Source organism: Gekko japonicus, unplaced genomic scaffold (assembly GCF_001447785.1).
Source record: "Gekko japonicus isolate JY-2015 unplaced genomic scaffold, Gekko_japonicus_V1.1 scaffold266, whole genome shotgun sequence".
NCBI lineage: Eukaryota > Metazoa > Chordata > Lepidosauria > Squamata > Gekkonidae > Gekko > Gekko japonicus.
Genome location: NW_015166428.1, coordinates 1,151,272 through 1,164,958, shown reverse-complemented (window position 1 = coordinate 1,164,958; position 13,687 = coordinate 1,151,272). Strand labels below are relative to the sequence as shown.

The following is a 13,687-nucleotide window of genomic DNA, read 5'->3' as shown; positions in this document are numbered from 1 at the left end:
TGACACAATGAAACATAATGTGAGATGCAGCCCCAGGTTGTGTTGGTTGCAGGCTATGAAGACCTTCATAAGCAGTATCTTCAACTGAACCCAGAAACTAACCAGTAGCCAAATGAAATGGCTGTCAGACTGATGTAATATAATCATTCTGCCTTGCTCCCAATAATAGTCTGCCCCATTTTGCGCAAGCTGAAGTTCCTACATGGTCTTCAAGGACCATCCCGTGTACAGCCGGGTTACAGTACTGTGGTCTTGATACTGCGGCAAGCATCCACAAGTCCAGCTCGGGCTCAGTCAAGGTAGGGAGCAAAACTCTGTGCCAGATGAAGACAGAAGGGGTTTTTCACAGCTGAAAGACAGAAAGGGTAACGTTTGTTTCAAACATCTCTGCTAGGCCCTTCCTTCCTGCACCGTATACCCAGGGCTAATGGTATAAAATAGTGAAATCAATACAAGCTCATAAAACTGGCAGGAAAACATGTATGAGTTAGCAGAATAAAATAATTAGACTGCCGTCAGGATTTAGGGTGCTTTTGGCTCCCGGATCTCTGCCTGTAACAACAGTTTCAGATGAACTGATGGATTCCTATATCACAAGGTCAGTGGCACAGCTGGCCGGGGAGACTGGGATAGCCATGGGTGCATGGGTCCAACGGCTAGAACACAGAAGTGGCAGTCTGTGAACCCCAGCTGCTTTTTACAGAAGCTTCCACATGTTTTTGCTGGCTGTTCAGAGGACTGCCAGATCAAGGCCCCTTGCAAGAGTAGCGGCTCTGCCTTTTGAGAACCAGCATGGAGCGGTGCCTACAGTGTCAGACCGAGACACGGGAAAGCTAGGAGTGAGTCCGCCTCGGCTACGCTTAAAGCAAATGGAGGTTGCCAGCAGTATCACACTCTTCAAAGCCCACTGACTTCAGTGGCAGGTAAACCCTTCGAAGGGCATAACTCTGCTTCTGGAAGTGCTGTGGGCAATGTTCCCTCTAAGCTGTGGAGTCTTGTGAGCAAAAATTCTACTTTGTGAGCTACTGGCCTTAAAGTTGTGAGCGAGCGATTTGGCTGCTGCATAAACTAGTTTGCAGTGGAGTTCTCCTTCCTGAGCTGAGACAAAAAAATGTGTGAGCCAGAGGCTAAAAAACTGTGAGCTAGCCCACACTAACTCAGCTTAGAGGGAACACTGGCTGTGGGTAACTTTAGGCCAGTTTGTCTCTTGGCCTAACCCGCCTCATGTGAGCCACTCCCACTGTATCCTTATGATTGGTCTACGAGACGGGCTAACATGAAAGAACAACTAGATCGAGGTCACCTAGGGAACTTCGTGGTCCCACAGGAGGTTGTGTCGAGGACTTTGCTGTCCTTTACCCCACGCTGACTGGGTCATTGAGTTTGCACCAGTCAACAGCATCTATTCTTATGGCCTAGGAAACCCCCCCCCCCTTCCTTTTTTCTTTTCTTTTTTTTGAGAGAGCTGGAAGTCAGCAGACCCTATTGCATTTTCTTACCAACTGAAACGTATCAGGTTTCCTTTCGGCCATTATGGCCGTGCATTTGTCATTTGCTTCTGGTGTGTTGTTATTGCTTGGTTTTCCTTTAAACGCTGCCCACTTTTGTCAGGATTTGCTCATGCGTTCCTGATCATGCTCTGTGACATTCCTCGTAATTCCTGTTAGTGCTTTTTTCGCCTTTCCCCTCTTTTTCTGCACGGTGCCATAAAAACCAATAACCCTGAACGTTTAACTCTGTTCAAAGGCCTCACCATCTAACACACACAACAAAAAAACCCCCAAAATAATATGACACTCTCCTTCAGCTTCACTTCCCCCTCTGTGCAAAATAACACAATTAGATGCATTTTGCCAAAATAACATTATCTTAACAGCACGGTGTATGTGGTTGCTTGGGGGGGGGGGGGAACCTGAACTCTGGCGGGGGGGGGGGAATCTGGAAGCTCTGATATTAACATGTGGATTGCAAAATTAACTGGGGGGAACTGAACCTTGTCGGGGGGGGGGAATCTGGAAGCTCTGATATTAACATGTGGATTGCAAAATTAACTCTGCAATTGTTCCTCTTCTAAATCTGAATTAAATGTATTTTCTATTATAAAAACACTAATATCTCATCAGCCGTATGTTTTTTATAAATGACATCCACTGTAAATGGTCATTACTGGATAAAGTATTGGGAAGGAAAGAAATGGATAATCTAGTTGGTTTTTTTTTAAAGAAGAGCATACCATTCCTAAAATAGCAACGTTAGACAGCAGTTGGGGGAGGGGGGGAATAACATGGTTTTAACAACACAATGTGAGCATTATACGCTCACATACCATTATACGGTTTTAAACAATATTTGCATAATCCTATCTCACATTTGATTCTGATTCATGAGTCAGGTAGGAAATGGAAAGAGAAATTCTTCCATGAGTTATTAATTGCACTCTAGCAAAGTATCACCTTCTAACCTCAATTTTCCAGCAGAAATCGTTAATATTAATAACATACAAGCTTTGGTCTGCAAGCCTTAAAAGGATTTGAGGAATCAAAGAGAGAGGGAAAATAGATCAACAGACTATAGTGTTGCCAGACATACAGCCTAGTCCTGCGGACTTAATTGATAGGCCCTGGTCATACTTTCTTTTTATCAAGGGACTGTGTCCACAACAGGCTCCCTGTGTTTGTAGTGGCTTTCAATTTCAGTGGCCATCCCAGACAGCTGTAGCTAGAGAGCTCTTGTTCCAGCCTTCCATCTTGTCCTGCACACCTGGAAGAGAAGAGCAAGAACCACCGCCCACTAACCCTCGCATTTCAAGAGGAAATCTCCACTTGAGCAGTTTTCTTGCCTTGCTCTTTCTGACAATGGTTGCTCTTGCCTGCAACTAAAAGGGGGAAGAGCCAGGGAAAGCAAGGACCAGAGAGGGCAAGACAAGAAAATAGTATATGATACTGCAACTTGATTGCTTTTCCAAGCAAGAAGAGATGCAGCACTGTTCCAAGGGATGAGTGGATGGCAGGAGTACTGGAGAAGGCAAGACTCGGAAAATATGGCTTTCGACCTACCGGTAACTGTAAGGACTGTCAAATCAAAAACAGTAGAGGTATTTTTTTGGGGGGGGGGATGAATTGGGCACATGTGATTCTTTATTAGGAGGATAACATGGACCATCCAAAAGTATTCCTACATCAGTTAAGGACTGCACAATAGTCACTGTCAGCTTTGGCAAGTTAGCAAATCTCAAGGGGCCCAAAGAGCATGCAAAGCTCTGGCCGTTGTTTTCTGTTAGGTATGCTTAGGACATTTCTTAGTCAGGCATGCCATTATTTCATGAACAGAGAACGTAAGACATGCTCTAATCGATTAATAATGTGTGTTTGTTGTAGGTGTAAGATGGGAAGTGCAGTCGGGAGATTCCAACCAAATGGTGCACATGAATGTCCTAATTACTTGTGTCTTTGCTGCATTTCTGCTGGGAGCGTTTATTGCAGGAGTGGCTGTCTACTGCTACCGGGATATATTTATGAGGAAATCCAGAAAGATACACAAAGACGCAGAATCAGCTCAGTCCTGCACAGACTCAAGCGGCAGCTTTGCCAAACTGAATGGGCTCTTTGACAGCCCAGTCAAGGAGTATCAGCAGAACATTGATTCACCCAAGCTCTATTCAAATCTGTTAACGAGCAGAAAAGAGCTGCCGCCAACAGGTGACACTAAGTCAATGATGGTGGTGGACCACAGAGGCCAGCCTCCAGAACTGGCGGCTCTTCCAACCCCTGAATCCACCCCAGTGTTGCAGCAAAAGACTTTGCAGTCCATGAAGAGTCAGCTGGACAAAGCACAAAACAACCTCAGTGCTTCTAGAAAAGAAGCCCCTCTGAAGAGTCCTCAGTTTTTCCCATCCAGCCCTCCACCCCATTCTCCTTTAAGTCATGGACACATTCCCAGTGCCATCGTCCTCCCAAACGCCACCCATGATTACAATATGTCCTTCTCCAATTCTAACGCACACAAAGCAGACAAAAAGATGCAGAACGTGGACCACCCACTTACAAAGTCATCGAGCAAAAGAGACCACAGAAGGTCTGTCGATTCCAGGAATACCTTAAATGATTTCCTGAAACATTTGAACGAAACGCCGAATAACCCCAAAGCCATCATGGGAGACCTCCAAGTGGCTCACCAGACTTTAATGCTAGATCCCATGGGGAATATGTCGGAGATTCCTCCTAAAGTCCCTAACAGAGAAGCGTCTTTGTATTCTCCTCCATCCACCCTTCCGCGGAACAGCCCAACAAAACGGGTGGATGTCCCCACCACACCTGCCGCACCAATGACCTCTTTAGAAAGACAAAGGGGCTATCACAAAAGTTCGTCGCAGAGGCATTCTATATCAGCCCTTCCTAAAAACTTAAACTCCAATGGTGTGCTGCTATCCAGGCAGCCTAGTATTAATCGCGGAGGATACATGCCTCCCACTACAGGAACAAAGATGGACTATATGCAAGGGACACCTGTGAGCGTGCACCTACAGCCTTCCTTATCCAGGCAAAGCAGTTACACAAGCAATGGAACGCTTCCTCGGACAGGAGTAAAGAGGACGCCCTCCCTAAAGCCTGATGTGCCACCCAAACCTTCATTTGTTCCCCAAACGCCTTCAGTCAGACCACTGAACAAGTACAGCTACTAAGACTTGCATATTCTCACAAAAGAGTGTGGGACGATGTTGAGGGACAGATGTTAAGGCAGAGACTTGCTTGTCCTCAAAATCGAGAGCGAGCAGCCAAAGAAGCTGTCTTTAACTTCGGTGCCATCTTGTTTTGCCACACGTCTGGCTTCAAGCAAGACTTGACTTGCTCAACAGATTTTAAAAAAAACAAAGGAAGGTGCTGGTCATTACGTTTCTTTTGTTTGGCGTGGAGGAGACATGTAGCACAATGGGGAAGGGACTTGTGTTGACCTTTCAAAAGAGCTGTTCAAAGTACTTGGGGAAGAAAGACATAAAACAGAGAGATGGGTGAGCAAATACTTGAAAATAAATGGGGTTCATTTGAGACTGCCATAATGCGTAGTCTTCCCATGAAATGTGAACATTTTACTATGTATGCATTCGCCTTGCCTCTTGCACAAATGTCAGAAAACGATAACGTCTCAACAAGTATGTTGGTTAATAAGCAACTTCGGTCTCTAGTCCAACTGTAGCATTTTTTTTTCCTCCATGGGATGATATTTTGTTTAGAACTCAGACAGAACTCTGTGTGTGTGTGTGTGCGTGTGAGTGTGCTTGGGTGTGTGAGTCACAAACACGAGGCATTCGGTCTCGCTGCATCTTTAAAACTTTCAGAATTGTTTACACGGAGCGTCACTGAACAACAGATGGCTCTTGTGGAGTGCATGGGGTTCATTGTGGATCGACTGTTGGAAGCTCTGGGCTGTCAAGATTTCTGTGCATGACAAAACTCAGAACTGTCAAAAACAGCACAAACATCATTGTTCTAAACAATGCTGCTATGGAAGTCAAGATTTTCAAATTTCAAATGTAGCATTTTTGAGAGATTGACCATGGTGAACAACCAGTCCCTCCACCCCGTTTATTGCCTGGTGTTGACCGTGAATGGCAGCTAGTTCTCGCTATTCTTCAACCAAAAGGGGGGGCCTCGTAATTCTAGTCACAGAGAGCCTCCCCCTCCTAGTCACAAACCATTTGGTCAAGACCGCACACATATGCATATCCCAAATGAGATACAAAACAGACATGGCACCAAGAAGAGCAATGAGAAAGTTAGTGTGGCATTCCCAAGCAAAAGAGAGAGAGAGAGACCCCAAAACTTCGTTACAGAGTATGGAGATTGCCATCATTGCCCTGCTACACTGTTTGAGCTACACGGTCAGGAACACACTGGCCTGTATTTCTTTTGCTAAGGTAAAGGGAAGGGCAGATCCAAAGGTCTTCTCTCTTAGCATTATCACATGTACAAAAACCAGGATTCAAGATGGAATAAGAAGGGAATTATGCCTCCTCCACTCCCCACTGACAGCTCACATTCTCAAGAAGGAGGCCCTCGTACTTTGAGAACGTACGTAAGCTATGTGTCTATGGGGGAAAGAGGATAAATGGAAACAAGTGCCCATAGTAAAGCCCCTTTTCCAACAGAAGAGAAGGTGCACCCAATTGAGTTTGGCAGGGCTCATTCATGAAAAATAAAACCTGAGAGTAGCACAGTCACTTCATTTGTGGTTTATCCAAAGTCATGCCGGTAATGACAATATTCTGTAAATACTACATGTGAGTTTACCTGGATCTGTGCATTTTGTGCCTTATTCATGCAAATGATAAAAAAGAAAGGTAAGATTAAAACTCTGTCAAGTGTTCTAGAGTGCATCCTATGTTTTCCCCGAGTGCAAGCTATTAAGTTCTCTCTCAGTAATATCCAAAAAGAAGGGGGGGAGCATGGGGGAATTATCCCCACAAGAACAATTAATTAACAAAGACGAAGCAGCCTACAAGCCAAGGAGACAGCAACATTAAATCAACCTCACCATGTCAAACATTCCACCCTAAATCGCTTAAGGATCAAACAGTTATAATGTGAAATCATGTGAGAATTTCTAGAGTAATGGAACACCTGCTGAAATTACATAAGCTATTTAGTTGGTTTCTGCAGTATACATTTGCAGCTGATCTTCATCACAGATGGTGATTTTTAGCTTGCAAATGATGCCCCAACCAGTTGCTATCGCCATAGCTGGTGCAGTGGAATATTTGTGAACCATTCTGACAAGCAACTTCAGCCCAGGACACCGATTTCTCTTAGGTATCAAGGGTTGTTTTTTTAAAAAAAAAAAAATGGTTGCCTCTCTCAAACAGAAAGGGACCCTTTTCTTACTATATAGGATTTTTCTCCTTTTCCATTCCATATGTTGATCATTAAGGACTTTTTAACTTCCCAAAAAAAATCCAGACCGAAAATACCTAGGATTGTTCGTTCTTAAAATATTTCAGTCTTGCAACTAAAACTGTTTAATCATTTAAATTTTTAAACAAACAAAAAAGAAACAAATGACAAAACTGAATTGAATTCACTTTGCAAATATTAATTAATAATACATACTTGTGTGAAACCGAAACATAAATGTTACTATGTGAACCCAAATAACTTTCTGTAACATTGTTAGATGGTAATGTGAGTTTCTCTCAGTATTTATGTTGAAATCTCTTAACATTCAACATAGTCTTTATTCTGTTAATTTATCATTTTTGTTGGGGTTTTTTTTTAAAAATGCTTTATCCATTTGTGCAAAGGTAAATGCAGATTGTATCTTTTTTAATGGTACAGCATAAAAAAAAAAGTAACCCTGAAAGGAAGTTGCTCTATATAGTCTATAGAGTACTTTAACATGTATAGATATCTTGTAAACTTGTATTGTGGATGTGTAAATAATACGTCCTTTGGGTTTTTAACACCGCATGTAAAGTCAAAATAAACTATTCAACTGTAGCAGGCCACCTCTCTTAACTGTGCACAGAGAAACAGTGAGCAGAAACCAACCCACGCATTTCCTGTACCTATGGAAGTGAATGGGGAAAAAAACCCCTGCATATTCATAGTGCTAAGACCCTGAGCTGGATAGCCCAGGCTAGCCCGATCTTGTCAGATCTCAAAAGTTAAGCAGGGTCAGCCCTGGCTAATATTTCGATGGGAGACCACCAAAGGCCGTGACACAGAGGCAGGCAATGGCAAACCAACTCTGGACGCCTCTTGCCTTGAAAACCCTATGGGGCCATCATAAGTGACTTGACAGCAAAAGAAAAAGCTGGGTTGTAATGCTTGTCTTGGGAGGGAAGGTGGTACGGTATAGTTTGATCTCATCAGACCTTGCAAACTAAGCAGAGCTGGTACTTGGGAGGGAGGCCACCAAAGAAAAGCAGAGGAAGGCGATGGCGAAGCCACCTCTGCTTCTCGTTTGCCTTGAAAACCCCTTCGTGGCACTTATGTAGGTTCGTAACTAACCCTTTGGTTAATCCAACTAGGCAGCCCTTTGGGATATGTAATGGTATGGTACAGTCAGATCTCGGGAGCTAAACACAGGGATGGGAGACCAAGAATGATTCTGCAGAGGAAGGCCATGGCAAACCACCTCTGCTTCTCCCTTGCCTCGAAAGGCCCCTGCTGGGGTCACCATAAGTCAGCTGCTACTTGATGGCACTTGATGTACATACATAATGCTTGTCTTGTTTTAAGGTGAGCATTGCGAGCTGGCCAAAGCTCATACTTCTGAGAAAGACAGGTTCAGTGGGGGTATCTGTTACAATAAGGAGACCTGCCCTGTTCGATCATTGGCTAGGTGAAGTAATCATTTCCACCAGAGTGGGTCCTGGTGCTTTATGACCTGTATATCAAGTTTGACTTTTCATATACATGATCATCCCTTTTCTTACAAAGGAAGGGGAGAGAAATGTAATCTTTTTAACAGATCCGTTCTGTGAAGGCAGAGAGCCGTGCCCTCATCACTGCTACTGGGTACCATGAAGCTTTAAAATTGCATGCACGTTTCATTTGCCACACAGTCTGATAATGACACGCCAACTCTTGAGAAATGAAGGGTGTATAGACAACCACCAGAGTCCTGAAATGAATATAAAACATCAAAGGAACTGGTGGGAATTGGAAGGGGGGGGGAGAATATCAGTTGCTATATACCACTAACCTTTTAGTTTGAACAGGGCTGTTTCAGGCAAACTGGGAGCATCTAGCTTCCCCAATGAGCACTGACTGGCACCCAATAGTTACCGGATCCCCTAAGACAACTCCGCTCCATTCGATGCTCACCATGGAATGACAAAATCAGTTCTGGTGAAAAGCTGCCCTGAATCCATGCTTGGTCAGATAACAGCCTCAGGACAGAAAAAGGAGATATTCAAGAGCATGAGGAACTGGATGCTTCTAAACCAGGATTACCTCAGCAACACCTGCAGAGAGTCTGCCCCAAGGGGAGCATTTGGTCAACTTTCCCCTCAAAAGTGAACATATAAGCAACCCTGAACCACAGACAGCTGGAATAGCTTAACCATGCCAGAAGTGAAATGTGTTGAGACTTGTGTTTTTGTTTTTAACGAGTGCTTTCTGAAACCACACAACCTTCTTCCTGATGGAATGAAAGAACACTTCACCAGAGGGTTAACAGCTTCCTTCACAGAACTTCGATTCTCAAGTTTGCAAACTGGTCAGTATTAGGGGTGTGGGGGAAAAGGTATTTTTTGGGTCCGGGTACATTGAATGCCAAAAATATTGGTATTTTCCAATATTTCTGAATCCCAATACTGGTATGGTATTCGGATTCAGAAAATATCAGGGAAACCCAAATTTCTTCAGGTCCATTGTACTTACGTCAATGGTCCCCATAGGGTATAATGGAGAATCGATCCAGGGGTATCTGGGGCTCAGGGGGCTATTTTTTGAGGTAGAGGCAGGCACTAAATTTGCAGCACAGGTGCTGCTGATGCCTCTCCTAAAAAAACAAGTTTCAAAAGGATTGGACCAGGAGATCCAATTTTATGGGCCCCCAAAAGAGGTGCCCCTATCCACCATTGAAACCAATTGAGTGGGGGAAGGCATTTAAAGGGATCATGGTCCCTTTAAATACCTTCTCCAAGTGGTGAGTTCACCCAGAAGGCAATTAAAGGAACCCCAAGCCTTTTAAACACCATCGGAGTTCACTTGCCATGGAGTCGCATGGCTTGAAGAAGGCATTTCCGATAGCCGAAGAACAACCAAAATCTATATCCAGCTGATAAGGTATTTTTTGGATTTTTCTGGCTTGGATTTAGCCGAATGACACCCCCTATTCAGCATGGCTGATCAGCATTAAGCAACGAACTATTGATACTCTGTACCACGTGGCCTTTGAATGCAATTATTTTTCTGAGGCTAGGAATATTTTAATTTCTCCTTTACTCCAAAATGTAGATCATATGGAGACATTACCTCTTTTATTAGAAGATAATAGCAGACCTATCGGTTGCAAAATGTTATGCGTTTGTGATTGATTTCCGCAGCTGTTCAAATGTGATCTAGTTCCTTGTATTTTTGTAATCTGCTTAAAAAGAATAAGCTAAGGGGCAGTACGAAGTAGAGAGGGAGGTTAAGCAGTGGACATAATTGTCACTGATCTTGCCCGGTGCCCTCTGCAAATGCCCACCCTACCCCTTCTGTGAGCTACCTGTGTGGTGCTTTGATAAACTGGAGCCTCACCTCTGCAGGAGGTTCTCTAGGCAGCAGCTGCCATTCCTGGCATAACCTTCCAAGCAAAACAGAAATCTACCACAGAGATCAAATTTCCTGGCTCTTCTGAGACGCAGCACTATCTTATCTTTAGCAAGAGAGGAAGGGAGGCTTAAACCCTATGATGGAGTGTGTGTGTGTGAGAAAGAGAAAGTAAACAGAATGTGTACCCTCCATGTTTTGACACAACAAAGTTAGCCCATCAGTCTTAAATGAAGTGACCGTGCAAGTCCTAATGTGGGTTCTCCCCCTCCCCAAAATTCAATATCCCTTACAGGAAACATGACTCGAAACATAAAGTATGTTTGCAGTAACATGCTTATTGTCATATGTATAGGTTGAACAAGCATGACATGGGATGCAGAAACAAGCAAGCAGCCGGTACTAGATGGACAGCAACATTAGTCCTGCCCCTTCTCAATCTAAACCCCTCCATTCTCACAAAACTGGTTCCAGTCTTTTACCTGTCAGGATCTGTCTGCCCAGGGCTGAGCCAAGAACAAGCAGATTTTATAAGTGAACAGTACTTTTTCTTTTCTAATCGTTGGACCAGTCAGATCTGGACAAATGTTCCTGCCTTCCGCCCAGGGGTCGTTTCGTAGAAAAAGAGCTAGGGGCACTCATTAGCATAACTCATTAGCATATGCCACACCCCCTGACATCACCGGAAGTGTGTCATAAGGCCACACACCCCGCCCCCAACGGTCCCGGCCGGCGGGAGTGCAAGGAAGCCCCGCGAAGGCCCTCCCTGGCCCCAGGCAGGCAGGGGTGGGGAGAGGCGGGGAGGAAGCAACTTACCCTCCCTCTTCTCCTGCCTCCTCCTGGCTGAATGAGGGCCGGAAGCGGGGCTGCTGGAAGCAGGGGGCGGGGCTTTGTCATGTGCCCCGCCCCCGTACCTCACCCGGGGGAACTGCGATCCCCCCCGAAATGACCTCTGCTTCCGCCTCTTGGTGTGGCCCTCTGATCTCCCCAAAATGCTGTCCCTGGGGAACAGGGGACCTTCAGGAACGGCAAGTGTGGCGAATCGTGGCAAATCGGAGGTCTGCAGCAGGAAGGGGGAACTGACAGAAATGACACCTACTCTTCCCTGAATGGAAAATTTAGTTCCCAGGGGCCCCCTCCCCTCTTTGACTCAGCCCAGGCCCTCCTCTCACACACTCCTGCTTTCCCACCCATTGGCATGCCTCTCACTTGCCTGTGTGTCCTTCCTGCAACCACTCCCACTGCCAGTGGTCATGGCCGTTTGCATGGCATGTAGCTGCTTCCCCAGTAGCACTAGCAACGAGAGCATCTGGGCATGGGTGGTGGAGCACAGGCAAGTAAGTGGGGTGCGTGTGTGGGAGGGGGGTGACAGTACTGCCCCACCCTGGCAGCTGCCCTACATCAGGGTATGCTGACGCAGGCCCTGTCTGGATGCAAACCTTTGCCTCCCCAGATTCATATGGGGCAAGTTTCCTCCTTCATAACAATCCTGTAAGGTCCACTGAACCAGGGCTGGTCAGAGAATACTCTACAGACCCAATTTCTCAACTAAATCTGAACTCAGCTGGCACAACACAGCAAAACAGATCCTTCACAAGTTTCTTTTTCGAGTCTTCCTCTCCAATGTTTTTCAACATGCCCTTCTTTCCATAACAGTCTTTGCCTCCTGCACCGGATGTGGTGCCAGAACGCTGTAGGCTGCCCCCAGGGAGGCAAAATCTAATGTCAGAGGGAAGAAGTCTTTGCCTCCTATCCTCCCAGCCCAGCAGCCTGAATGGCCCTGACTACAGAAGCTAAGCAGGGATTGGCTCTGACCACCGATGGAGACCACAAGGAAGTCCAGGGTTGCTACACAGAGGCCGGCAATGGCAAACCCACCTCTGAATGTCCCTTGCCTTGAAAACCCCCATGAGGAGTTGCCATAACTCCCTTGTGACTTGATGGCATGTTATTATTATTATTACCCTTCCACTCCGAAACCATCTCCCCAAACCATCAGGGACTAGCGCATAACTGCAGTGCCCATTCAGCCAAACATGCATGTGATGTATCTGATACTGAATTCCATTGGAGAGTGCAGCTCTTTCCTCTGGCGCTTAGTTCTTTTCACCTCCTTGGAAGATGCTGGTGCCGAAGGAGTGGAAGTCCTCAGCACCAAAGGACTGTGCTCTGCAGCAAAGGACCGGCTTCTCAGCACAAGTGGCAGGCAAGCTTAGGACCCAAGCCGTATTCAAAGATTACTTGCAGACAAAATGGCAAAAAGAGGAGCAGACGTCTAGTGAGGTGGAACCACAAATGGTAGTTCATCAAAGAAACTGAGATAACAGAGCCATGGGGGGAAAGACTCTAAAACGAATAAGGATGGGGCAGGGAAACTGGACAGAGAGAACATTTTTTGTCCTCTTCCATAATACTAGAATTGGGGGACGTATTGATAGGTAATAGACTCAGGATGGGCAAAAGGAATTATTTCTTTACTCAATGAATAATTAAGATGGGGAATTTGCTGCCAGTGGATGAAGTCGCAGCCCCGAGCATAGATGCTTTAAAAGAGGATTGGACAGATAGGTCCATCAATGGCTATTAACTCTGGTGACTAAAGGCAACCTCCGAATTTTAGTGCTGGGAAGCACCACCAGAAGGCCTTGATCAGGATGTGGAGCCAGCACCCATGATGGCAGCAGTTTAAAAGGCCAATGTGATTTTAGGTTGCATTAGCAGACACTTATGTCGTGGTCATCCAATGTATTGGTGTCACTGTACACTGTATTGGTTATGCCTCACGTGGAGTATTGTGTTTACTTTGGAGCACCACAGTTTAGGAAGGATGCCAATAATAGGTGTGTGCAGGGAAATGTTTTTTGGCTTTTTCCAGATTTGGGTATGACAGAGTTGAATTTTTTCGATATTCCTGAATATACTTAAATACCGATACTGGTAATGTACTGGTATCTGGAAATATTCGGGAATACCAAAGAAATTCGGCTCCATTATATCCTATGGGGCCATTGTAGTCAATGACAAGATCTTCTGAGGAGTATTTAGTGGGCTGGGGGGAGGGGGTTTGATGTAGAGGCACCAAATTTGTACTGTAGCCTCTCCCCAAAAGAACCCCCAAGTCTGGAAAAGACTGGACCAGTGGGTCCAATTCTAGGGGCACGCATCCGCCATTGTTTCCAATACTGGGGAAAAGGCAGGCCGATAAAACAGCCCAGCAGGTTCTCCTAGAAAATCTCTGCAGTAGAAACTGAGGTGTGGTGTGGTGTGAGGGGGCATGTTTGCAAGGCCAGCAGCAGAACCAGTGCAGCGTGCCCACCAGAACCACCCCCAGGCCCCAACCCACCAACTCACAACAAAATGAGAAAAGTTTTAAAAAACTAGCCCCAGGTCCCGGTCACACGGGCCGGAAAATGCGGTGGGGGGAGCATGGC

At 45.5% G+C, this 13,687-nt stretch overlaps 1 protein-coding gene across 1 annotated transcript in view; it reads left to right on the top strand.

Moving 5' to 3' along the window:
• The window catches only part of SEMA6D (semaphorin 6D), a 94,358-nt gene extending 89,188 nt beyond the window's left edge, over nt 1-5,170 (top strand). The window contains exon 19 of the mRNA XM_015411784.1: nt 3,378-5,170. Coding sequence (XP_015267270.1) covers nt 3,378-4,681 — 1,304 coding nt within the window. The 3' untranslated portion in view covers nt 4,682-5,170. The remainder of the gene's footprint in view (nt 1-3,377) is intronic.
• Nucleotides 5,171-13,687: the final 8,517 nt, after the last annotated feature.